The following is a 27,440-nucleotide window of genomic DNA, read 5'->3' as shown; positions in this document are numbered from 1 at the left end:
TACCTTGCTTGTGATGTGAGTTACTGTTTCCCTGCAGGAAGTCCCACTGCTTCACATTTGTAGAGCACCTGTTTTTCTCTTCCCTTCCTTAGGGCTAAAGGCAAGACAGCAGAAGAGCTGCCTTTGTGTACCAAATCCAGACTTGCAGTGTTGAAGACTTTTAAAGATGAAGCAACATAGAATTTAATTGTCCTACTTCTGGTTGCCAAGTGTAATTTCATTAATTCATTGAATCTGCTTTCTCCAGTGCATATCTTCTCTTCAGAGGAGCCCTTTGTTTTGAGAGATGTAGAAAACAAGGCCTTGGGCATATGTTACAGCAATGGAAATGTTTTTACTTCTGCTCTCCAAGTGATCCATGCACATCTGATAGAGGCAGGTACAGAGATGAAGTAGATGTACAATGTTGATTGCTGGAGGCCTGACGGAGTGCACAGTGTAATGCTGTCTGCTCGGAAGTCTTGTTCTTGGTATATTTCTGAGCTTTCCCTAGAAGCAAAAATCAGGACTCAAGCAGGTTTCTTGGTGTATTTATTTATCAGCACCAGTTTAGAATATACTTACTTACTTTGCCCTGCCCACCTTGTTATTTGCTTTGCTGAGAAAGCGAAAAACCTGTTGGTGTGTTTGTGTGTTGAGGTATTTCGGCTTTCTTTCTTTCTTTTCCCATGCCTGACTGGTCTTTTGGGATTTGATAAGAAAAGTAACTACCCAGCCATCCTACTCTCTCCATCTTCCTCCACACCAGTTTAACTTACTAGCAGTTAGCAAGCTCTTAACTCTGCACAGGTGTCTGACAGAGTTGTCAAAGTCTCTTCTATCACTGCTGCTGTGGCAGCAAAGTCCTGAGCCAACCCTTCTAGGAGAGTAAAGGCACTGACTTTGCTGTGTACGTCCCACTGGAGTGGGGAGATGCTGAAATCCAGACTGTGTAGACACTGGAGGCTTTGCTTTTAGTCATTTGTGCTTGGGAGTGATCTTGGTTTGCTCTCCCTTATCAAATTCTATTCTGCTGTATTTCTGTGGTTGCCAGGATGTGTGTGTAGGACATGGGCTGCCTGTCCATGAAGGCCTTAGAGACTGCAAATAGCATGACAGTTTTGACTGTAGTAGTACTACTATGGATGTACTGTCTCTTGTCGCAGTTTGTCTCCCTGGGAATCCCATTTAATGAGTCTCAGCTTTCTCAAATGTGTGCTGACTTGAGTAGCCAGTGACTGTTCCTTTGTGCTGGGAAGTACAGGTTCTTTATGATAGTTTCTGAAGAATTATGCCTAGCCTTCTGATTTTAGGCTGCGGCCCAAATCCTTGGGCAGTTAGCAAAGGTCATGATGTTTGCCTGGAGTCAGAGCAGCCCTTGCCTGCTGTAGGCTGGGCCACACAAAGCAGCAAAGGACCAGCTCCTAGGTTTTCCAGGCCCATATTTTGTTACAACCCTTACTATGTGACAAATACTGTAAGCAGCCTGTATCTTCTGAGTGAAGTTTACAGTAGGAACAGTGATTAGCATTATGTCCACAAATGTGTGTAATTTCCCAGGGCAATGCTTTTCCTCAGTTTGTATTTTGATATGCCTTCATAGCTGTAGTCAACAATTTTGGGTCTGTGAAAATACAGCTTCACTACTGTTGATAAGTAGAATGCATTTGCACCAAATGAATTGATTAGGATTTTGCTTTGTGTTCCTGGGAAAGTCTTATCTCTTATCAACTTTATTTTCTTTCAGAAATGTGTTGCAGGGAGATGCTTTCCTGTTAATTTCCTGTTCTCTGTGGCTTATTGAGGATGTGCTGCCATTTCTGTAAATAAGGTTGCTTTAAGAATCTAGAGTTTTGACTATTGGATTTTGAAAGGTTTTCTGTGGTTTTGTCTCCCCAGTTTTTTTTTCTGGTTATTCTTGTACAGGTTAAATTGCTAATTATTTCCCCCTTTTCTGTAGGTGCTGTGATTGGGGATGGACAGTCAGCTGTGGCCAGCAACATTGCCAACACCACCTACCGGCTCCAGTGGTGGGACTTCACTAAGTTTGATCTGCCTGAAATCAGCAATGGTAAGCTGGAAAAGACACCAGGGCCTTATTTTAAGTCTATGCTAACCAAAGCTAGGGTAAGCTCTAGGATCTTTCAAAAGAAGCTGTATGTTGCAGGGCTTGTTTGTCATGTTGCACTGGGAGCTATAAAATGCTTAGTCTTGTAAGGAAGTTGACTAAAAGCTTATAGAGCTGTTCCCACTCTATCTACCTTGTGTGTTCTTGCAATCAGCAAATCCATGTGTATATAGGGTTTGTTTTTTGTCAGCCTTTTCATGGGCATGTACCATTCTCTTAGAATTCTGTATTCAATGTCTTCATTCTCTTACTAATGAATTCCTAGAGAAATGTTGTCTTTATACCTTTAAATTAGAACCTGCTAATGAACTGTGTGATTTCTCTAAGTTACTCACATCAGTGTGTGTTAAAGTGCTGCAATACATTTTGGGAATCAGGACCCTAGTCTGTTGCTTACCATGGTGTTACAAGCTCAGGGAAGTAGATGTACCTTCTAGTCATTTGCAAAAGCGGTGATTAGTCCTGTTTCTCAGGCAAAAGCTATTTTTGAATCAGGAATCTGAGCAATATTGCTGATTTAATTTATTTTCTCATTCATTTTGTGAAAATTAGACCACAGTTTCACATGTGTTCTGTGGCATAAGCTAGCTCTCATGTTGGGAAAGACTTCCTTATGCAGGCACAAGCATGTTTGATACTTGTGGTCAGCTGATCAAAGAATGACATTTTCAGGGCTAAAACTAACTTGACTAGAAAGGCTATTTTTAACCCAGAATGCGATCCTGATATAGCTTGTTGCACAGCTGCAGAAATGTTTGTGGCAGCCTGGGATGAAGATAGGAGTTAGATATTCATGAATGTTTCTTTGTGCAAGTGATATTTAGCTTAGGCCATCTCTGTGCATATGTGCAACTCACTGTTTGGTTTCTCAGCAAAAGCAGATTGGATTCTACTTTAAGGGATTGACTTTTTTAGGCAGGACAGGGATTCTGTTTTGAGAAAGACTTCTGCTTTCACAGGTAGTCACTAAAATGAATTGGGAAGAAATCTCTCAGTCCCAGATCTGTGTGTTCTGCATTTCCAGAAATTGCATATCTGACAAAGATGTCTCTGTGGGGTAGTGTCCTGCTGCTTAAATAACCTACAAAAGGAGAGTGTATAGTGACACTGCAGTAGGAGAGATGCAGAGAATCAAAATCACAGAATTAAAGAATAGTTTTGTCTGGAATGGAGTTTTAAACATTATTTCATTCACTTCCCCTTCTGTGAACAGAAACATCTGTCAATCCATCAGCTTGGTCAGAGCTTCATCCAGTCTGGCTGTCATGGTTTAGCCCCATGCAGCCACTTCCTCACTTCCTTCCCACCCCCTCAGGATAGGGAGGACAAGCAGAAAAAGATAAATCTCGAGAGTTAAAATAAAATCAGTTTAATAATTGAAATAAAGTTAATAATAACAATAGCAGTACTAGTAATGAAAATAGGGGGTAAGAGGAGAGAGAGGAGAAGTGGGGCAGGGAATAAAATCTAAGAAACACAAGTGATACACAACTCACCACCCGCTGACCAGTGCCCATCCCATTCCCAAACAGCGATTGGCCCCTCCCAGCAAACTCCCCCAATTTATGCACTGGGTGCGATGTTCTGTGGTGTGGAAGATCCCTTTAAGCACCCGTCTGGACCATGTCCCTCCCTGTTTCCTGTAAGGGTTGGTGCACAAGGCAAAGTTTTGCCACATGGTGGCAATATTTTTGGAGGTCCTGCCAGACTCTGAAAGTGCATAAAGATGAAATCAGAGGGGGAAGCAACTTAAATTCTTTGGGACTTCTCTGCGAGGTGTAGAGTGGTTGAAGAGGGCTTCAGTTGCTCATAGCTTTTTTTTTTTTGCCTCATCTGGCTGCTGAGGAGAAGGCTGTTAATTAAAAAGAAACAAAGAAAAAAACAAACCAACATGAGATATTTGTTTATAATTTATAAAATTCCACAGAAATTAGGAACCATCTGCTGCTCAATACATCATTGTTTCAATCTTCTCCATTTCACCTACCAGGATGCTTTTATTCTGAAAAAGCTTCCAATTAGCTGGAAATTGGGTGTGGTTTCTGTTGTCATTGTGTCCTTCTTGTGGGCCACATTCCAGCTACAAGTCCATCCCCAGCCCTTCCGACTCCCCATGCTGTGCTTCATTGGTTTTGGCTTGTCCATTTTGTCTTATGACCATTTGGAAATGTTAATTTTTACTCTTCTTTTATATGCCAAGTCTAGTCCTGGCATTTCTAGTCTGTTAACTTTATCTCCTTCTGCTAGGGTGTAGTAGGGATGTATGAAGATGTAGCAGCTGTGTTTATACTAAACCAGGTATTTGCCAAGCTTGCCTAGGCACAGAACAAAGGCAAGCTGCAAGTTTGCCAAGGTGCACGACTTAGGAGAGCATGGTGCTAAGAACATCAGTGTTGTGGGTTCAATCCCCATATGGGCCATTCACTTCAGAGTTGGGCTTGATGATCCTTGTGGGTCCCTTCCAACTCAGAATGTTCATGATTCTCATATTCTCAAATGAGTAACAGTGGAGCAGTGGATTTGATGAGTTTTTTGTGATTCTTCATGATATTGGAAATAAACTATTTTCCCAGTAAGGTATGTGATCTCAGTAGCTCCTCTTTTTCCTCCCATTGTTTCCTATAAATCAGAGGTGGTTCTGTGAGATAATCTGCTTACACAGAGGGGTCTCTTTTACCTCCTGGGACTGGCTTAAGCCACAACTGGTTTGGAGTTCAGGCAAATGAAATGATGCAGCTGAAGTTTGGGACTGCCTGCCAACTCCTCTCTCCATCAAAGCAATGACTCTGTGGCCAACCTCCATCTCTGAGCGGCTCTTCTTCCTGTAACAATTAAACAAAGAAAAGATAGCTTGGAAGTAGGATGTTTTCCACTGAAGCGGATGCATCTGAGTAAGTGACAGCAGCGTGATTAGTGCAGTCCTGCGATCTCGGTGTCTGGGCCCCAGCACCCTTGGAAGCCTTGGGCTCAGGATGTGGCTCTGCAGCAGCAACCTCCCTGAGGCTCAGTCCAGCAAGAGCACACAAAAGCAGATCCTGGCAGTCCTGAGAAAATGGCTGTGCAGGGACTTGTGGAATTTTAGTGTCAGCCCTGTCTTTCTCTGTTAATTGCAAAAATGGAAAAAGATAGCTTCAGATTTCTTCTCTCCTTTTGCCAGGTTTGCTTTTAATAGCTCTGAAATAAACATGACCCGGTCTTATATTGAAACTGTCAGTCATATCAGCATTGGGGCGGAGAATTTATTTGACAGCAGAGACACTGCTATTTCTGCATTTATTTAATATTCTTCTAGTGAATGTGGCATATCCTTAAAATTCCTGCAACTAAGTATTGAAAACAGTGTAGAATATAGGCTTTTCATAATAAAATATTTGAAGGCTTTCTCTCTTGTTTATATTTTTTAATGTAGTTTCTCTCCACTACTCACTGCTCATAAATTCAGTTTCTTGCCAATTTCTAGTGTTGAACTGGTCTTGTTTAGGAATCTGGAGTTCATCCTGTTCTAACATTGCTTGGGTCTTGAGGAAGGTAATTTGATCAATAGTTACTGATCCACAGTGGAATGCAGGGTAACAGTAGAAGAAAAAAGAAATATTAAACAAATTTTTAAATAGGAGCAGCTGTTAAGAGAGTGCCTTCTCTAAGGGTGGCTAGGAGCGGATGGTGTGTCCAGGAGAGTTTTCCTTTGGCAAACAGTGCTACTGCTGCTGGCATTCCAGGCCTTCCCCAGCTTCAAGCATAATTAATGTCCAAGCTGGCACAACAGCTTGATTAATTTGTTCTCTGATGTTTCTTTTGATCTGTTTTGTCAGTCTTGTGGTTGCATTAACAACAAAAGAAAACAGGAGATGAAAGGGCAGTCTTCTTGCAGTAGTTTTCCAAAAATAGCAATAATTTTTCCCCTAAAATCTTCCTTATTGGCTTCATCTTCATATATCAGGCTGCAGGCTCGAAGTAATCAAATAGCCTCTGGCTTTGTTGAATGCATGGGCATGTTTATCTTTCTCATCTCTTGAGAATCTCGTAAATGTTGTCCTTAAAATGGAACCTTGCTGAGATTTCCACCTGTCACACTTAGACTTTTTCTGCTTGCACAGTAGGCTCTCTTGGTTCCAGATGTAGGTGCTACCTGAGTCCTCATCCTCCGTAAATTAGGGCAAAGCAGAGAACGGTAATGTCAGTGTGAATCAGGTAATGAAAGACTGAAATAAATAGCACTCTTTCTTGTTAAGCACAACTTGCATCTCTAATGTTTTATGTTCCCAGCACACATCAAGGGGGAAAGATAGCTCTCTTTTAGCAGGAGGGCTCACGTATTATGTTTTGCTAAGAGACATTCAGCATATGCAACAAACTTTAAAAACAGGATGATACCCATTCATGTTGGTCTTCATTGTGGACTGCTCACCAAAAACCTCTGTGCTGGAAAAGGAGCCAGGTGTGTGTGCAGGGAAATCCTGTAGATAGAAAATGAGTGAACATGTGCTATATGATTGACTCTGGGTGACTGGTGATTCAAACCCAACATTGTTTTAATAAGACATACAGTAAATCCTAGATGAGGAAGAGAATTGGAGACCTGGAAATGAAAAGAATAGCCATGGAACTATAAGGATATGTACAAAACATGGCAACTATAAGGATATGTACAAAACATGGCAATATGTAAATGGTACAGAATATTAACATCTCTTACCTTGCAAAAAAGAAGGGGATTTTGTCTTAGGAATGTCCAAGTTTTCATTGGATTACAAAACAAAAACAAACTTTAAAAGCTGAGAAGAATATGGATTCTGTAGACTAATTTTTCAGTAGTTACAGAGAAATCAGTATTTTTCCTCTGTAAAACTTCTTGTACCTGTTTGAAAAGCAGGAGTTCATTAGGACAGATTGGTCCCTGGGCTAAATAGGTCCTGTTTAGGATCTGTCCCTGGATGTGCTGGATCAAATCCACAGGAGGGCCAGGAAGATCATCAGAGGGCTGCAGAACCTCTACTGTGAAGACAGGCTGAGAGAGCTGGTTTTGTTTAACCTGGAGCAGAGAAGGCTCCAGGCAGCCTTTCGGTACTTAAATGGATCTTAGGAAAAAAAGTGGAGAGAGACTTTTTGTTTGGGCAGATAATGATAGGACAAGGGAGAACGATGTTAACTAGGGAAGATTTAGGTTGGATATTAGGAGCAAATTCTTTGCTTGGAGGGTGGTGAGACACAGAAACAAGTTGCCCAGAGAAGCTGTGGATGCCCCATCCCTGGAAATGTTCAAGGCAACGTGTGATGGGACACTGAGCAACTTGATCTCATCAAAGGTGTCCCTGCCCATGGCAGGAAGGTTGAAACTATGTGATCTTAAAGGTCCCTTCCAACTCAAACTATCCTATGATTAAATGACACCCATACCTGTGCTCTGAGGAAGCAAGTCTGTGATCTTGTGACTTCTAATATTGAGCATCAAATGACAGTAATTAAGAATGTTAAGAAGCCTTGGATATGTCCTGGAAAATGCAACCAGACCCCAGAGGTGCAGGACAAACTTTTGTATCTTGCAGAATAGGAGTAAGAGCAGTTCTTAGACCCCCAAAAAATGGACTGGACTATGGGTTTTTTTCCAGTAATCAAAGTTTTTTTGCAGAGTTGATGGTGGGGATGTTTCGTAGCTGTATCTTTAGCAAAATGCTCTGCATGTGTGCTTTGTTTATTTGCTCTGTCTGTTGTCTTTTTGCTTGGCTCTCTTTTAAGGAAAGTCCTGTGGCTGTGAGAGTCCGAATACTTACCTTTTTAGAATGTTCCTATTCCCCCATTTTTTTCTCCCATTTTTTTAGAACACGGGTGATTAGAGTACCACTACAAAGGAATTGATAAGCAAGGACCCCTTATCCAAGTAGAGTAGCCCCCTGCTGCCTTAGGGAAGCACATACTGTAGTTCCTAAAATCTAATTGGTTAAATTCTTTGCTCCTTTCATGTCTATTGAAAAGACTGTTCTAGAATCTTGCTCTTTTTGTTGAAACTTTTTGATGTCCAAACTCAATGCTTCTTTTACCCACTTTTCTGGGTAGTGGTCAGTTTTCAGCATTATTTGTAGAAAACTGATGTTTTTCTGGCACTTACTTACTGTAGTTTTTGGAAATACAGATACAATTCTATTTCCTCCCCTCCCTTTTTTGGGAGGGTTGGTGTTGGTGTTTTGTTTGAACATAAAATTCATGTTTCATTTTCCCCAGTCATCTTCTTTGCTGGACATGTTATCATTTAGGGTTTAATCGCTCTTGAACATGGCTGGCCCAAACTGTGTCCAGGGCTCCTGCATGCGGTCTCAGCACAAGGCTGTGTATCAGCACTGATATTTCTTCTGGAATTGTGCTCCCTAGTGCAGTTTAGGATTGCTGTCACTTTCACTGTTACACTGGGTAATGGCTCCGTTTTTGCTACAATAACCAAAGTTGATTCTCTCATGTTTTCAAGTTCCTGGGTGAAGCAGAAGTTTAGAAATGTCAACACAACCTAGAGCTCCACTGTCAACACAACCTAGAGCTCCTAGAGTATAAATAGGACTGGTTTTGGAATGAATCACTCAGCAGGAATCCTCCCAGTTTGACTGGGATTACAGTGGTACAGCCTGTTGTCATGTACCCTTTAGCTGGTTCACAGCACATACTGCAGTTCTTGTGCTGATGCCCATCTTCTCTTGTGGTGACATAATGAGTATTTAAATAAAGCCTAGATTTTTTTTAAAGGGCACATTTTAATTCTATCTTCTTTTTTAAATTAAGCAGTGTAGTCTTTAATCTTAATTCTCTTGCCTTTCTGTTCAACTAGCTTCAGACTAAGCACTCAAGAATTTTGTCATCTTTTGAACCACCTGTGCTTTTAAGGCCCATGTATATTTCATGTACTGGTATTGCAGCCTTGATAGTGACTACAATTATTTACCTTTTTCTGTTCAGCACTTTTCTGTTTATACTAGGCTGAAAATTACTGTTTTTAGCAGCTTCAAGACTGAAAAATTGGTGGAATAAATTTAGGGTACAGGTGTAGGTGGTTTGGTACAGAATGTAATTACATAGTCCACTTTTAATCCTCATCTTCTTTTTCATCAGAGTTTCCTAAATGGAACAGTAGATAGAAGTTGATACTCAGCCACAGAGGAAAGCAGTTCCCAGGAGAAATGTCTTTGAGACCAGAAGAATTTAAGATGAGGTTCAGTGAATGTTTTAAATCAGCAATGCTGTAAGAAGGGCAGTCCTGGCTGCTTCCCTCTCATGAGTATTTTTTGTGCTGCTGCAAGCACCTATGCAGCCATGGGGTATACACTGGGTTGGAAAATTGTTCTGGTTAAAAAATGACCTAGACAACTGTCAGTAATTTCTCATAGCAGTTCCCTGATGCAGCTTTCTTCTACACAGGTGTTGGAGACAAAGGGTAGGATTTGATGAAGTATTGAGATACAACCTTAATTTTATTTACAAGTTTGGACTTCCAGAAATATGCACAAAGCATTCTTGGTACTGTTACTTGTTAAACTAATAAGGAATCTAGACTAAGAGGTGCCTTCATAAACTTGCTTGCAATTGTAGCTGAACATATTAAGGCCTCTTCTGGGCTAGCCATAGTCTGATGGTTTTTCAGAAATGACCTGAAGATCATTTCTGGATTGTAGAAATCACATGGTGCTCTAGCTTCAAACATGTGAGATGGGCTGTTCCATCTTCTAGCATGCAAACTTTCTGTATTGCAAATGTGGACTTCATTTCTATTATTTTTTTATATCTCTCTATTCTTGAGTTGCAAATACTAGAACCTGAAATTTCCATATCCCAAAAATAGCGTATGCAGGTTCAGCTTCAAACCTCCTGAAAAAGTGAAGTGCTGGTTAGGTTAGGCTGGTAGAGTGGACATCACTCCAGCCATGTCTGAACAAGGTGCCACTGAACTGTTGGTGTAGATGGTTCTTAGAGGCCTTGGAACCTCATTGTACTAGAGCTTGTAGTCTTCATATGCAAGGTATGAAGGGGAAAACATGAATGAGGTCACCCAGCAACTTAGCAGCAGGGATTAAAATAAAACTATTGTTTTGTGGATTGCTGCTCACTACTCTGCTGTACAGTTACTTCACTGATATGCATGAGTGTCTCAAATACTGGAATAATTAAATGGAGGACTGGCTGGAGAAGTTTCTGCCCTTTCTCACTGACTTTATCCAAGATGAGTGTAGAAATCAGCTGTCAGAAATGAATGTCTGTATCTGGAGGGAGGAATTTTTCACTCATCTCCTGTTTATTGGAGATGAGAAGAGCAGGAACAAGGCACTCTACAAGAGAAGGGGAAATGAATTAAGGTGTACTGTTTCTAATGAGAATGCTGCTGGAGTTTGTCAGTGTCATGATTTGAAACTTGTTTAAACTGTGCTGTCCTTTGCAAAGGATGCTGTTATGCTTAACAAAGGGCAGTGTTTGATAAGGTGCAATTGCTATTATTTCTTGGCTGAAGGCTTCAGGAGGTGAGTAAATTTAATTTCCTGGGCTCGTTGCAGTGTCTTATCTCCGTTTTGGAGCAAGTTATACATTAATCAGGGTATTAACATTTCGTAAACTTTTGGAGGAAGCTAAATGTCTTGAGTGCCTTTTGCGTGTTGTCCATTGTCCAACATTAAGTTTAAATCTTACCGTATTCTGTTCAACTGTAGTACTATAATCACTATTCATTTCTTTCTTTGCAGCCTCTGTGAATGTGCTTGTCCAAAACTGCAAGATTTACAATGATGCTAGCTGTGATATCTCTGCTGATGGGCAGCTGCTGGCAGCCTTCATTCCCAGCAGTCAGAGAGGCTTCCCTGATGAAGGAATACTGGCTGTATATTCTCTGGCACCCCACAACTTGGGCGAGATGCTTTACACAAAGCGATTTGGTAAGCATACAGCAAGAAATCAGGGTGGGTGAGGGTGTGAGAACCTCAGAACTTCAGCCATCAGTAAGAAATGCAATAGCTTGAGCATCAGTAATTGTAGCAACAGGAAACATTTGATTGGCCATCTAGCCAGCCACAGATGCAGTACTGCTGGGGAGAGGCTTGTGGTATGGTCTGGACAAGAACAGTGCTGGTATGGGGGAGCTGCTAAAGAATAGTTTTAAATTTCTTAAAGGACTTCATTGTCTTAGTGAAAGAACACCTGTAACAAGGAAATGTCTTACAAAATTTATAACTTGTGCAGGTCTCCTTATTCTCTACCCCTTATAAGAATGAGATTAATATGGCATACATTATGTAAATGAAGAAGCTGTGAAGATGAAACACAGGGCAGGATGTCAACCCATGAGAGGAATAACCCCTCTTCTCTTCATAGGACCTAATGCCATTTCTGTGAGCCTGTCTCCAATGGGCAGATATGTTATGGTGGGACTGGCTTCCCGACGTATCCTCTTGCACCCCACTACAGAACACATGGTTGCTCAAGTGTTCAGGCTGCAACAGCCCCATGGTGGAGAAACCTCTATGAGGGTGAGTATATGTGTATTCTGCTTGTGTGCGTTTGGCTCCAGCCTAGTAGTTAGTTGCTGGGCTCTGACAACAAAGAGGCAGCATGTTCTAGACCCACGGAATAATAAACACATGAAGGAATTTATTGTATAGGTATGCAAACGTGGCAAGAGAATGTAAATACAACAGAACTGTGAAACTTTTCTCTTGTTTCAAATAGGGTGAGGAACAAATACATTCCATGTTGTGTTATACGTTCCTAGGGATAGACATCATTCAGAGTACCTAGTAGGTCTTTTGTACCTTTTCAGGTGATATGTGTCTTGCTAGTGGTACTACAGCTGACTTTGCTGAGGGAGGCAGCATATCAGCTGAGGCTTCAGGATAGTTTTCTGTCATTCCTAAAAGCAACTGAGCTCTAGGACAGCAACCACCAGCAGTTTCAGGAGGGGTAGGGGCTAAGCTTCATATCCTACATGGAAACTGAAGTTGACCATGCTTTTCCCAAACAGGCTTTGCTGGCTATTTATAAGTTAGTTCTTAATGCATGTGTAAGGCTATTTGGCAGTGGAATTATCTTTATGTTCTGCTTTGTGTGGCAGCTGAACCATGATCCACTCTGACTCATTTAGTACCTGAGGGAAAACCTTAATCTTTTCACTAACTGGCAGAGTTGAGAACATGTGTGTCTTTGCTTTCTTAATGAGTGAAGCACAACAGCTGTTCAGTGATAGTTCTAGGTAGTAAAAGCCATGTCCAGTTCATAATGCACAAAGAGAGTTAAGGAGTCAGAACTAAGTAATTTCTAAAGCTGAAATTTGGGTTGGATTCAAGTTCTAGACCATGTTTTCAGGTGACTTGTTTTAGGAGATGAAAAATAAATCTTCAAAATTTTCACTTTGAGGGATAATGTTACTGTAGTAGAACTCATTCCATGAGAAATCTTTTTTTCCTGTTGTTTTCCTTTCTAAAATATTTTTCTTTTTTTCTTAAAGACCTATCTAATTATTATTACTTTTGGCCATACACTGTTTTCCCAGTGTACAAGGGTTGCAGTGAGGCATATGTCTACTGACCTGACACTGGGGATAGACTTGTCACTGGGAGAAATTCCTTGATTCACCTTTGGATTCTGTAGTTGCTTTTCAGACAGTTCATGATTCAGAGAGGGTCACTTTTTATCAGCTGATCTGAAACTCTTGTTTATTGTCATCATGTACTCCATATTATAAGGCAAGGGAAGATAAATTATGAAGTTATTCTTTGGTGCACCAGTCAGCACTTTTCCAGATGTGGTTCTGAGCTACCATTCTGGTACAAGCTCCTCCAAGTAAGAGACAGAAATTGAAATGTATTTAAGAAAAAAAGTACAATTTGGCTTACAAGTACAGTTGGTGAAAGCTGTGTGGATATAAGATCACAATGATTTACCATCCTGTAAATAATTTTAAAATTCTAGTTTGACCTAGTACTGTTTCTTTTTCATCTGTTTTAAAATCCTAGTGAAATGCATTTTTTTTCCCTGCCAGAAACTGGAGTTGCCGTTCCCACAGTCTTTTTAGATATCATAAGTTAAGCCAGAGAAGTCCTATTAGCGAATATCACATGTCTTCCTCTCATCTCTCCTTTACATTTGCTCTAAACTCCAGTTGCTATGGCTTCTAGCCCTTGTCTTTTGGAGACATTTTTCTGTAGCCAGCTAAATCAGCAAGCTCACTGTCTAAATGTTTCATTTATATTTCTTCATCTCCATGTCTTCAAATGCTTGTACCCTGCTCTTAGTCACCATTTAGTGAAGTAATGCTTTGTATTCTTTAATCTTCTCTTGTAATTTAATCTTCCAACTTCCATTTCTTTTTTCTTTTGAACTCTCTCCAAAAAAACCCTTATTTTCTTTTTCTTTCTTTTTGTTTTCTTTTTCTTTTCTTTTTTCCCCTCCTTCTGGCATGTGTTTAAATGTATATAATGTGATAAGCACAGTTTTACCAGAATCCCACAGAGGGTATTTTTTTTCCTTTTGGACAACAGCTTTTATTTATGCAGTTGGAAACCATTGAGGGGTGGATTAGGTTTCGGGGGGGGTTGCTGTTTTGATGCACTGAAAATTTTGTACCATTTTTTCCCCACTCTTGCTTCTCAGACTTGCTCCACATCACTGCACTTCTGTCTTTCTCATCTGCTGTAGTTCTGGATTTTTTTTTTTCTCCAGATGGATTGCATGTATTCTAAAGGTTGCTTTTTTCATCTTTCTTGCACATGTATTTATAGCTTCCAAAACCTTTCCACCACGTTTTAGAATACATCCAGTCTAGCAGGATTTGCTAACTATTTTTCTGTTTTCCCCTATTCCAAATCATGTTTAAAGATGTTAAAAGCATCTTCTTTCTGACAGCTTTGGACTTGGAGCTTTATGCATGTGTGACAGGGTCACAGCTAGATCAGTTTGAATTAATTTGGTTAAAGAACCTTCCTGTTGAGTCATGTTGAGTATTGTTTCAACATTTTGGTGTGCTGCTGGTTGTCTTTGTGCAGTCTATAGGACCAAGCTTAGAAAGCACACAGCTGTCAATTTCATTAATACTGCTCCTCTGTCTAGTTGTAAAAATCAGTGCATCCACCACAGGTATTTCTTCTGCCTTGAGTTTTGCAGTGAGACTCCTTCATAAGTTTTTAATACTTTGCAAGGCATGCAAAATGAAAATAGAGTTTTAAGTAGGAAACTTCATCATATTCTTAACACACTGTCCTTACCATGGCTGATATATTCATATTCAGTTGAGTAAAAGTCTGTTTATAGCTTGGCCAGCATGCAGCACAAAAAGGTTTAGGAAACCTGGTGAAACTGTATTCTTTAATTTAATATGCACCTTAGAGAGAATCAGAAAGCATTTTTGTTGCCTCTCTGCCAACAGCTTGTAATACAAAGCACTTGTTACTCAAACTCTTAATTAAAAATGAGTCAGAGCCACGTTTGAAGCAATATTTTGTGGAGATTTTAATTATACCCTACTCCAAAACTCCCAAAAGAAATGCTACATTACATTCTTTGAGAATTCTCATAAGTTGTTTGACAGTTCTTCTGCCTTCCTGCCTGCCTGCCTGCCTTCCTTCCTGCCTCCCTCTTGGCTTTGGATTTGCAGTCAGTGAACTGTAAGAGTAGGGCTTGGCAACGTGGCCTCCAAGCCACTGCTGACCAGTGCAATCCAGTGATTATTTCTGATTCAGATTAACCCTTCTTCCACATCCTTCACTAGCAGTCAATGGAATGCAGATTTCTATTGCTTGGAGAGTTTCTTCCATCTTGCTGTTGAAATAGAGGCTTGAAGATGCAATTAATTAATTTTATTACATGAAACTTTAATACGTTTAATTGTACTAGAAATCCACTGGCTGATGATGTAATTTGCTGAGAACTACAGCAGTTTTGGATTGTACTAAGGAGCACCTTTGTTGTACAAGTGTACATTGCCTGTGTGCATCTTGCTGCTAGTATTTCAGAGAGATTGGGTAGAGTTCACAACAGGTCAGGGCTGTCGTGGTTTGGCAGTTACAAATTTTGTTCAGAAATAAAGTCATGAATTATCATCAAATGTGGTACTTGTGAGGTAGAGGTTTATGCTTTTTCTGCTCACTCCCTTCAGATTGGCCTGATTAGCATTTCAAATGGAAACCTGGCTCTGCTAAAGAACAATTTTTAAACTTCAGTCTGAAAAACAAAATCTTCCTAGTAGTGTTGACTTTTAACAGGAGGGGTATGCATGAACATCAAGTGTTTATTGCTTGTGTTCTTGGGGGATTTTTTTGCAAAGCTGTGAAATGTATCTGTAGCTGAAGAGAGCAGGGAAGGAATTGCTTTTAGCAAATATCTGCTTTGGGGGTGGTACAGATAGCAGTGATGCTGGGAATTGTCTGCAATTTGAGTTTCAGAGATAGAAAGCTTCGAGACAGGACTCCAAATGTGGAGTAAGGATAGGTTTTGTAGCCTGTTTTGAAAACACAGGTGGAATTTGTTTCTAAATAAAGCATGTCTGTTTTCAAGCTGTTCGGTTTAGGGTGATTTTTGAGTTCTGTGTGCTTCCAAGCATATATGGACGTTAAAGGACTTAGAAGAACGTGAAATTAGAATCTTGTATGGAGCTGAAGGTCCTTAGAAACATGGCAAGAGTAAGGATCATATTGCGCTGGATCTGATAGCAGTGGGTACTAGTGAGGAAGGCAGCCAGAAGATAGTTTTATTTCTAGCATTCACAAATGCTGATGCCCTTGCAATGTTTAATGTTTTTCATTCTACACAGAGGAAGATAATGTGGAAATACCAGCAAAACATGATTACTAGAATCCAAATTAAAATAAAACCTTGAAAGTAGCTTTAAAGCTGAGGATACAAAAAGTGAGGTCGGTGATAGAAAAATTTGATTGACATGAAGCTGACGAGCAAATCATACAATTTGTGGGGATAAAGTGACTTAACCAGTCCCCATCTCAAATGCTGCACTTGCTTTGAATGTGGAAAAATTCAGGCTGTGGGGATCCAGAATTAGTTCTTGACAAGACTGCTGCTATTTGGGAAACATTCTGATTAAGTGGTCGGTCAATAGCCTGGATGGAACAGAGTATTTGTACATTTCCATTGTAAACAGATGGAGCATTCCAAATACCACAGGAAGAAGGGCCTGAAACAGAAAGACTTGCAGAGTTTTAGCACAAAGCCAAGCTTTTTTGTTCTAGCATATTAACTCTTAATGAGTACAATGCACAGTGAAAAGATGCACAGTTTTCCTGAGTGCTGTTGCACTCTGAGCTCCATGCAAGTGTCAGTAAAATGTATCCAGTGTGGTCTGCAAAGTTCACTCACTGACTCTCTGGGTGAGCTGTGCATAGATCCTACAGCCATAAGCAGCCAAGCTTTAATCCTGAAAGCAAATACCCTGCACATCTGTTTTACTGGAACACAAGTTAGTTTTATCAGAAACCTTGGTAAAGTGAAAATAAAATTAGTTAGGAGAATATGAGATGGCTTACTGCAACACATTACCTCCAGTGAAAGAGTTCATGTGAACTAACATATTTCTGAGAACAAGAATAGCGTACAGCCTCTTGCTGTGTTGTTGAAGAATGTGTTGGCATGGTGTCTTGGGTCTTCTTTTAAGGAAGATTTGACATCTTCAGGTCAACAGGGTGATCTTCTGACGACTCCAAACAGAACTGCAAATAATACGTCCAATTACCGCCCAAAGAAATTTTTCACTCTTGACAGAAGTCAAACCACATAGATGTTTTTTAGCCTTTCGAAAGGCCATGCAAAGTCCCAGACACTTGTTGGTACCAGGAAGAGGACATGGAAACAGAATCCTTGTTTGACTGAAATGGGAAATCTCTCCTTTTAATAGGGTGGAGCATAATTGTCTGGTTGAGACCTAGTAGTTTATATATTCTGTGTATTGGCAGATTCTGTCCGATGTCTTTAGGAAAACAGATCATATCCAAAACCTATGTTAGTAAACACTGCTGTGCTGATGTAGGGTACAGTAAAGAGAGCTGTATTCAACATCACTGTTGGGGGTGCAGATGGCATGAAGATTTGCACAGATGTGCACATTTGAGTATGGATGCAGAAATATGCAGGAATGGTATGTTGTAAGAGTTAGATATATTGCTGTCTTGACCAATTCAGCTGTGTCTGCTTCAAGTCTGCTAAGACAGAGCTTAGAGGAAACTAAAAACTCATTAGAATCCTTCATAAGATACTGTGTTAATATTTCATGTGATGGTTAAACATGGGAGCCATGTCCGTTTTAGCAAACTGGTGTGAAGAAAAAGCAAATGACTTCTCTTCAGGATGTTTTTACTTAATGGGACGTGAAACTGAGAGCCAAGACATTTTATTTAATGTGAGGTCCAGTGTTTGGAGAGCAGAGCCCTTGCAGTTCAGATAAGGCCTTGAGCCTATTTGCCCCACAGTAGCTGCTGTTAGCTTTGGTGCAGTTTGGTACGTAGTTTTAACTAGATTTAAGAAATTATAGCAAACATGGTTCTACATCTGAGATTATTTATGTGCAGTCATCTTGCCCAAGTCATTTAGTTGGAAGGGAGCCAAAGTGAATTCTTACGAATTTGTGTTGAACTGGGCATGGGCTGAGAAGAAATTGCTGTTTGCTATTTCACAAAAACTTTTTCCAGTACTTCTTCCTACAATCTTCATTGAATTAAATTTGAACCAACTCTTGCCTCTTGTATTTATTCCTTCCAGACATGTAGGCAGCTGGATGTCAGCCTCTTTTCATATAGATGAGGATGCATGTAGCTCTGTCATCAACATATTGTTGACATTTGATCTTGTATGCCATTCCACTGAGGCTCAGCAGACGGAGAACAGAGTGGAATGGCAGCTGTGTGCAAATCCTTTGCTCTTGTCATTGGATTTTTAACATATTGTAGATGTTGCTGTTACAGTCTCAGCATGACATTTAATGAGGAATTCACAGATACTGGTTTTGCTTTGCAGTCTGAGTTAAGGGCAAAAATAAAAAAAGGTTGCCATTCCTTTTGCCAGAGAAATGACCGTATCTCTGTTAGATTGATGCAGCATTGAGAGCTGTTGGTGATTTTGGAGAGAGAGTAGCAGTGGGATTCAGTCCTGTTTGCACAGTTCAGTTTGTTTGTGCATCTGTGCTGAATATACATACACATGTATCTGTCACTCTAATCCCTTTGGCATTCCTGTTTCCCTCCTTTCATCTCTTCCAACCATCAGCACGTGCAAATGAAAAGATAATTGTTTTGTTCAACAATTTCTTGCTTACTCAACCCTAGGTTTCAGGTCCCAGTTTGGACCAGTCCCCTAAGGGGGTTTTTGGAGCTATCACCCTGGTTTTACAGCCTTTGAAAGACAGGTAGTAAAATAATGAGCCACTTCACTGCAAGTGTGTTATTTTCCTGAGTGAGAGCTTTGTTACCCAAGATGATCCATTTCTTCATAAGACCTTGTTCCCATTAATTTTAAATGTAGTAGTTGCATGGCAGGCTTGTGAAATAAAGTACCAGCTGATAATGCAAAGAAATCACCTAAAGAAAGGAAGGATTAGGTGTGCTTTAATGAGACTTCTCTGAATTTGAAATATCAGCAATAAATTATGTGATCAACCAGGATCAGGAAGAACCAACAATCTTTTATGTTTGCAGAAACTTTCGCAATCCATCCAACAGGATTTTCTGGTGCTGGCCTGTTTTAGGAATTGGATCAGCTATCCACAGTTAAGGTTTCAGTTGTTGAAAATTAAGAGTTGTCATTTAATTTGCTGTGGCTCAGAAAGCAAAGCTAGGATTTTCTGCATGGACAACAGGTGCAGAAAAAGGCAGAAAGAGGTTTGTTATATTGGTAAAGACTGAAGAAAAATTTTATATATAATCCTATTGCATCTGAGGAAGATAAATGGAGTTGAAAGAAATTTTATTTGTGCCGAGCACTGGATGATAAAATCCATTTGAGGATAGGACTGACAAATCCGAAAAGATAAGTGCATTATTTTTCACTTCTTCCATTTTAACGGAGAAGGTCTGTTGGAAAGATGTGTATGTTGTTAGCAGGAATCAGCTGTGGGGGAGGAGTTGAGCAGCATAGGCCAACCTGCCTAATAGGGAGAGACTGGGAGCAAGAAAGCAAATCTTTTCCCCTATCTCATCATGGGAAATAGGTGCCTTTTTCTTTGTATCTCCATGTAGGCACAGAGACTCCTTCCAAACAAAAGGGAGACTTGCTATGTTTCAAAATGCTGGTATACATTGTCTTATGAAGAAATGTATTGAGCAATCAGTCAGTTATCCCAAGGAGTGTTTGTTTTGCTTTGCTTTGCTCTGCTTTAGACAAGCTAGGCTTGAATTTTGCTGTAGAGGGTTCTGGAGTTTGTGACAGTGCAAGTTTTAAACCTGAATTTCATCATATTTTGTGAAATTCATTAGTAGGTGGCAAAGTAAAAAATGTAAGCAAAAATATCGTGCTATTTATTAAGGAGATCAGGTTAGAATGTCTTTTTCTTATTATACTTCTGGGCCTTCAAAAAACACAAACTAATTGACTGCATAGTACAAGTCAGTGATGCAGGCCTACTGGCCAAGGACATGTGGTGTATTCAGTGCAGTGGTAGATGCTTTATAGAAACTTACATGATACCTTGGTGTCAGAGGTAAGCTAGTTAACATGTTTGCATTATAAAAATGTCAGGTAAGATCTTTCAGTGGTAACACAGTATTAGGAGGAGGCAAAAAAAAGATAATTGATTTTAATGCTCTCTTGAAAAGCTTGCAATAAAAAAAAAAATAAGTCAAACTTGCTCTGCTTATGCCTTCATGCTCTCACTGCATCTTATCTGCTGCTCTGGCAAATTCACTTGGAGTTCATAATTTTCTGCATTTGTTTTAATGCTCTTTGAGTAGTTTCAGACTGTATGTAGGCCTTGCTTGGAGATGTACTTTCAGTGAACTTAATACAGTGCTGTGGATTGGCTGTGATTTTAGGGCTGCATCAGTAGTATAACCTGTACTCATATGAAGAGCACTTTGTTTACCAGTACAAACTTTGCATCTGTGGGGGTGAGAAGTACATTTTATTGGCTGCCATTACAGTTATACTCATCCAGCAGAGAGAAATGGTTCTTCCTGAAGCTCTTCCTAGGCAACCGAGGTCAGAGTAGCTGCAATACTGTGTATTTTACCAGTCCTCCAAGAGGTTTCTGTAGCGTTTAACACATCAGATATTTCTTTCCCTGTGTGTTTTCATTGTCACTCAGCCTTTGGTGACAGTGTAGTTCAGTTGAAAATTCATATTTATGGTTTAGGCTTTTTTTGTGATTTAAAAACCTGCCTTATGTACTTCAGGGTGGCAGGATTTCCCCATGTAAAGGAGACAACAGCTGCACCCCCACCCCCCCCAGCAGTCCTTATCAAGGCTGATCTGATAGCCAGCTTACTGCTTAGCCTAAACAAAGGTAATGGCTTGAAATTTATTGGCATCTCGAAGGCAGATACATCTAGTTGAGAGCAGAAGTGTCTCTATTGAATTAAAAAAAGATAAAAAGCAAGAGTTCCTGCTGAGTTTTCCTACTGCTTGTGCCAAAACTTTCTCTTCTCCAGTTTCAAAACATGTTTGTTCTTTCTTGAGTGCCAGAGAGAAGAAAGGTCTCACTCTGATAACAAGTAGTGTTCAGCACTCCCCTGCTTTTCATTGCTCTCCTTAGAGGTGGGAAGGCCTTGAGCAAAGAGGTGGCAGTGCAATGATGCCTTGCCTCTCTGCTTTGGCCAGGCACAGTGCTGCTTGGATCAGGTCAGTGCAGCACCGTGGCCAACTGGCCAACCAAGCACAGACTTGGGGCAGCCTACTGCTGCTTTGATGACTGACAGGATCCTGGCGATTGCCCTGTCCAGCTTTTTGGAGTTGGCACGTCCCAGAAATGGGGGGGAAAGGGGGAATTTGAAGGGTGTTATTAAAAAGCAGCAACTTCCCTAGTACAGAATGGGAGGGTAAGACAGAAGGACTAGCTTAATAATGAGGATGTAGCAGAGACTTTTCGCAAAAAGTTTTCTTACCTCTCCAGGGCAGGTATAAATTAACTGACTAGCTGTATGCTTATGTGTTGTGCCCTGGGCCTGTCAGCTTGACATTGAGGAAGAGATCATTGAGAAAGATTCCTTGAGGCTGTTGATTGTCATGCAGCCTCTCCTGGCACTCTGCCATAAGTAAATACCTAAGTTAGTGGCTGTGACTACTGGTTTGACAGCAGTGATAAGTTGAAGGGGAAGCGGCAACAGTGGGCTTGAGGTGGCCTTTGCACTCCAAATGCAGCTTGTTCTTTGAATAATTTGAGGGCCTGTTTTTTCCTTATCTTCATGCCTTATAGCCCTGCTTTCTTTGAGCCGTCTTTTCCTGTGGCTATGAAGCAATGAAAGCAGCTTTAGAAAGTTCAGTGCATGATGTACATGCCCACTCCTGTTGAGTGAGGATGGAAAGGGCACACCAGAGAGATAAGTTGTTGCTTCTAGTACAGTTTTTGGAAATAGAAAAGTGCAGCCAAAAATCAAGCAAATCTTGACCCGTACTTTATGATTAAAGGAATGTAAAATGGAAGCAACCAACTTGTGTCTTTAGTGAGTCTTGCTTTCCCTTGGTACAAATCGCCTTCTGTGTGGAAGTTTAGCTACCTAGACAGTTGTGGTTTTTTTAGACGAAGACTTTTTACCTTTCTGACATGCCCTGAACTCAAGGAGAGGTGGATTCCTTGAAATGACAGAAGACTGCTGGAATCCCCGACAGAGTGTGGAGAGATCACCAGAGACAGAGTTTTCTACAAACATAACTGCAGGTCAACCAAATGCTCTGTGTAATTCAGGCTGGATCATGGGACCATAAAGGGAAGGAGTAGGACCTGCCATGTGTACTGAAATGATTAAGTTGTTGTTGCAAGAACAGAACAGCGTGCTATACTTGTGTTACCTGCTAGGGCTTAAACCTCCATAGGTATGTTCTGAAGCTCACACTCCTCAGATTTCACAGTGTTTGTTGTTAGAGAAACATACCATTCAAAACTATTTCAGAACAGCATCTGGACATAAAGGCAGCTGGCAACTTTGTAAAATGCTGAATTGCCATGTCTAATGGTGTTGCCACGTATTATTGAATTGGTAGTATAGGGATGCTAAGAGCAAGTTTGATGTTGGTTATGGTGAAGAGCATGGAAGCTTTCTGTGTCTGCTGATGGTGATAATGGGCTGGTAACGTGTGGTACAATGTGATACCTGGTAACTGAAAGTGCTGCGCTGTTAAAAATAAACTCTCTGGAAACTCTGAGTATGGGGGGCACCTTTAAAGATCAATCACTGCACTTCTACAACAGTGTTTCTAAACTGATTCCTGAACCCTTGGCCATCAACATGGCTGTTCCACATGGCCTGCAATTAATCTGTGGACCAGCCCTAATGAAAAGAAACTCTTGAATTATCAACTTTGTATTGTTAATTTTAAGAGTTTGAGGGTTGGCAGCAATCACTTGACCTAGAAGCTGGAGAGTTGTGTTTATGTAGGATTCCTGTAGTAACCTGAGAGTTTTTCCTGGAAGTTCAGAATTACAAAGCCCAAACAATCCACAGCAAAGAGGTGTGGTCAGTCTGTGGTATGTTTTCAGGCTGGCTACTTTGGTTGAAATATCTCAGTAACTTTTTATAAGCTTTAACAATCAAAACAAAAAGACAAAAAAAAATCCAAAAGGAATTAGCTGTGATCTATGGCAAATAATGCTTCCTGGCAGAGTTCTGACCTTCTTTGAAGAGAAGGACCTGCTGATATTGAAGGAACTTAAATTTTTTTTCCACTCTGTGTATAGAGTAGGGGGTCTTGTTAATGGATGCAATTGCAACAGACAGTCTGTATGACTGCATCAGATTGATTAGCTGGGTCCTGGTTACTGCTGCGAGTGGTGATTATGCCAGTACAGCTGCTTTCTCTTTTTATGTACTAATTACCACACGCACGGATGTCATCACCCTTAACACTGCATGGAGTTGTCCCATTAGCGTGGGAGTGGGAAGCAGCAGGGGAGGGGAGCTCTTCAGCATGACAAGCTGTTTAGAATTGAATGGAGTGGAATGATGAAGCAACTATTCTGATGCAGAATTTTAAAGCTATCTTGTCTTTGAGATTCAGCCCTCAGCCAGCACTTGCAGGTTGTCAAAAGCAGACTCATGTCCTTGTAGGAGCATTTTCCATGGGGTGCTGTTTACTGCAAAGCAGTAAAAGCAGTAAAGCTCAGCTGTAGCCAGCAAGTCTCCTGCCTTGGTGTGGCTGGTTATGGAGCATGTGGGAGAACAGCTGTGCAAGCTGACCTGCCAGTTGGGAGAGCTTGCTGCTAGCCCAGGAAGGTGGTGGCTTCCTGAGATGTGACAATGCCATTCTCAGTAGAAGAGAAACTGACTGCTTCTGACTTGCCAAAGAAGGATATAATGGAAGACCCTTGCAGTCTTGAGAGATTCAGAATGCTTATTTTATGAATTTATGCTCCTGGTTCTGGCAGACCCCTCCATTTCCCCTCCTTCCTCCTCCAAATCAAATCTTCCCATCTGAAAGTGCACCCTAATCTCCATAGTAATAGGTGTTAACCATTGTACAGCTGATTCCCCCTCTTCTATTTCTCCTCTTGGCCTTCCCTCCCTGCTGCCCCAGCAAGCAAGGCAGGGCAGGGGAATGGGACTGACATGATAGAGAATGGTAAGACATAGCTAAACCCCTAAAGACCTGTTCCTTCTGCCCAAATGTTGAGCTTCTCTGAATACACTAACTGCTGAGTGACAGCCAAGGCAAAGAGTGGCCAGCTTCTGCCATACAGAGAAATCCTTTTTTCTTGTCTAATGTGACCTCCTCAGAGGAGCACTTAAATTTGTTACTGGTGATGGGAAATAATGTAGCTATATTGTTTTGCTCTGACTTGCTTTGTGTGCATAGAGGATGCTCAGGATGAAGGTTCTGGGTACTAGCTATTGGAGGGCACATAGTTAAGTAATCCCTGACTCATGCTTCTCAAGTTAAATTGTCAAACAGACAAGATATGCAGTGGGCAACAGAGCTGCAGAGTAAAATGGCCCCAGTTTGTTATGATAACTGATAAGTACCATCCGAATGGCTTCTAATAATTTACTTCAAGTCACCTCAGCAGTGCAGTAGTGGTTGATGTGCATTCCCATCAACATTCATCCTGTTGTTCCAGCATAACACCATTCCCTTCCCTGCTCACTGGTTCACCACCATCCCCTATTCTGTGGAGTCTGAAGGAAAAGTTTTGTGAAGGTTGGATGCTTGCCCACTAGAAAATATAGTGAAAACCTGTCTTTCACTTGGATTTATCCCGTTGGAAATCCAGATTCAAAGTCTGTTAGTTGCAGTGATGACAGTGTACTAACTAAATTTTTGAAGAAATTCTCTTAATGTTTTGGTCTTGTAAATGCAGTCTTCAATCCTACCCTCCCAAAGTCCTGATACTTTAATAGCCCAGTACACTGAACCATCTTGTCCCTCTATTCTAAGTAGCCAAACTTATTATTACTGCTTTTTCAAGTTCCTATGCCTTTGTTTTTATGATATCCATGTGTCATATTTTTGGGCTAAATGGATTCTTGTCAGTATACCCAGTTTGGGTTGCTGGATGCTTCACAGCTGTGTGCCAGTCAGCCTATTAAAGATCTAAGGGCACATGTATGTGCATTTCTAGCAGCTGCTTACTCTCACTGCTGATTAAGTGGTTGCTTGCAATCCTGTAAAGTGACATATCTCTATGGCCACCTGTGCTGCTGTGGGGAAATTTGTTTGAACTTCCTTGGCTCTCCTGCCTTGTGTTGTCCTGTCAAGTAATCTCCTGTTGTTGTTCCAGAGAGTTTTCAACGTTCTGTACCCAATGCCTGCCGACCAGAGGAGACACGTCAGCATAAACTCTGCTCGCTGGCTGCCTGAGCCGGGCCTGGGATTGGCATATGGCACCAACAAAGGGGACCTGGTGATTTGCCGACCAGAGTAAGTGCTTTCCATTAGAGCTATGACTGCTTTAGCCATTCTGTTCTCAGGGTAGTGGGGATAACATGGCTTTTCTTGTGCTTGAGGCATCCAAAAACCCCAGTGCCATACTTCTTTGGGACTGCCAATGTGTTTACCTGAGTCTCTTACAATCGGTATTTGTTTTGCTGATGGTAAACTTCGGAGAGTGAAGTGAATCTCATTAGCTCATGTTATTTCCCATGTTCTGCTAGGATTTCTGAATCCTTTATTTCTTATATGACTAGTACAGTGTCTTCCAACATCTGTGGATTTACAGATTTCTGAAAGTTTACACTGACAGGAAATTTGAGTTAGTAATACGCTTGCTTTCCTCAGCTTTCAAGGACTTCTTGAAGACCACCAACCAAGTTGAAAGTTGCTGACCTAGAATTATCAAGTACTTTTTGCAGTATTCAAGCAAAAGATTCTATGAACTGCAAAGATTTTTGTCATGATTATGAGCAAGCCAGTGAATTATTTTGGTGTCCTCACTTGAAGTCCAGTGGTGTGACGTGTACATTTCAGTTCTCTTTAATTTGTATAGAGCTGTGAAAGGTGTAACCACCCCTTTGTAAGCTTACAGTTCAACACAAGCTAGTTCAGTTGTGGTGTAACACAGATGATGACAGTGACACAGATTGCTTTCAGTGTTCTTGGGGAGTGTCTGCATCCTACTTTGTTCAAACCCTTCTTTCCATTGTGTTGTCCAAGTGTTCTTTTGGGACCATATTTCTTTTATGCTGCAGGGACACTTCAGGAGTTTCTCTGCTTCAGGTATTTCCCGGTAGTAAACTACCTTCGTCTTCTTTTGGGTTGTGCTTCACATGTTGAAGTTCCTTGGAATTTAAAAGCTGGCAGCTAGAAACTTAAAGCACTGCTGGTGATCGTACCCCATGCATGTGGACTCCATCTGTTGTGCCATGACATCAGGCATGTGGTGCTTGAGGAGAGTCATATTGTCCGTTTAGAATCACTACCTGAAATCAGAATAAATATATACAATTGTAACGGTGACTAATTCAGCACAGCCTTCTGGTGAAGTCTGTGGTTGGAATTCAGATTGGACCAGATTTGGTAGTACAGAATGGCAGTGCTTTTCAAACAGCCCTCTTGTTCTCTTGAACATAATCTTTCATCAAGACCTTATTTATACATGAAGTTCTATAAGATACTATTACGGAATAAGGTCTAATCACTCTCTTTCAGTATAAGTGGCTTTCTTTAAGAAAGTTGCTGTATTTTCTAAGCAGAATTATTCAAGAATAATGGTTCTTTTCTTGAACTTGAGAATATTTAAGTTATTTTCGGTATAGAAAAATGGTTAAGATTTAGTTTGCTGATTATGGTTCATGAGATGAACTTGGATGGAAGTCTCCCTGAGGGTAGATTCTTTGGCTGAATGCTGCAGAGTCAAGCTTGATCTGGCTGTCCTGGCTTTACACACCCCACATTACATTTCCACTCCAGTGCTCGCAGTATACCCCAAAGCTGAGTGGCATGTCTCTTCTTGGCACCTCACTAATTAAAGAGTCAATATGAACACTCTTATGGTATGTTATGGAAGCACAATCAGCCCTCTGCCACATCTGTGTACAACCTTCTTAGCTCACTGTGTTAATTATGCACTATTCCAACAAAAATAGGTGTTTTGTATGTGAACATGAAACAAGATAGCTGTATTAGGTGGAAGATTTATTGGGGGGGTTGACAAAAATGCTTCAGCAGGTTTCCTGCTAGTGAATTGGAGTGATTGTTGCTTCTGGTGATAATTGTAAGCATCACAGGGACTGGTGGGTTCTTTCTGGAGCAGGACACCTGATGTGTTCTGTTCTCAGTTGCACCATTTTATAGACCAAAAAGAGTCAAGAGTGACTTGTAAACCTCAGCATGAAGGTGTAGATACTCACTGAACTGTATAATTTGCATTGAGGCACTAACATAAGAGCACAAAGGTGAGTGGGGCTCTATCAGAGTAGAAGTGGCTTGCAGCTGTGGTGTCTGTTCCAGATCTACTTGACAGACCCTTAGAGAAAGGAAAAATCCTGACATGTCAATGCCATCTCAGTAGTTCCTGGATTAATAACCATTGTTTGAGATTGGTATGTGTATTTGCTTTAACTTGAGAATTGGGGGAGAAAATGAAAAATACTTGTGTGGTTTCCATACACAGTAATACGGTGGAAGACAAATACTAAATGCAGGACTCAGCAATTGATAGAGTACAACTATATGGAGGATAGTCTAGCAAACAGCAGGAAAACGTTGTTCTACTGAAACCCCCCCACTGTTC

At 40.8% G+C, this 27,440-nt stretch overlaps 1 protein-coding gene across 3 annotated transcripts in view; it reads left to right on the top strand.

Moving 5' to 3' along the window:
• AMBRA1 (autophagy and beclin 1 regulator 1) overlaps nucleotides 1-27,440 on the top strand; it is a 116,786-nt gene that overhangs the window by 63,568 nt on the left and 25,778 nt on the right. For all 3 annotated transcript variants that reach the window (XM_041459959.1, XM_041459958.1, XM_041459957.1), the window contains 4 exons: nucleotides 1,940-2,050; nucleotides 10,822-11,010; nucleotides 11,447-11,601; nucleotides 24,990-25,129. In XM_041459959.1, coding sequence (XP_041315893.1) covers nucleotides 1,940-2,050; nucleotides 10,822-11,010; nucleotides 11,447-11,601; nucleotides 24,990-25,129 — 595 coding nt within the window. The remainder of the gene's footprint in view (nucleotides 1-1,939; nucleotides 2,051-10,821; nucleotides 11,011-11,446; nucleotides 11,602-24,989; nucleotides 25,130-27,440) is intronic.

The sequence above is a fragment of the Pyrgilauda ruficollis genome, unplaced genomic scaffold, assembly GCF_017590135.1.
Source record: "Pyrgilauda ruficollis isolate IOZ18807 unplaced genomic scaffold, ASM1759013v1 scaffold14, whole genome shotgun sequence".
In the NCBI taxonomy this organism is placed as follows: domain Eukaryota; kingdom Metazoa; phylum Chordata; class Aves; order Passeriformes; family Passeridae; genus Pyrgilauda; species Pyrgilauda ruficollis.
This window is presented reverse-complemented; position numbering and strand designations above follow the sequence as displayed.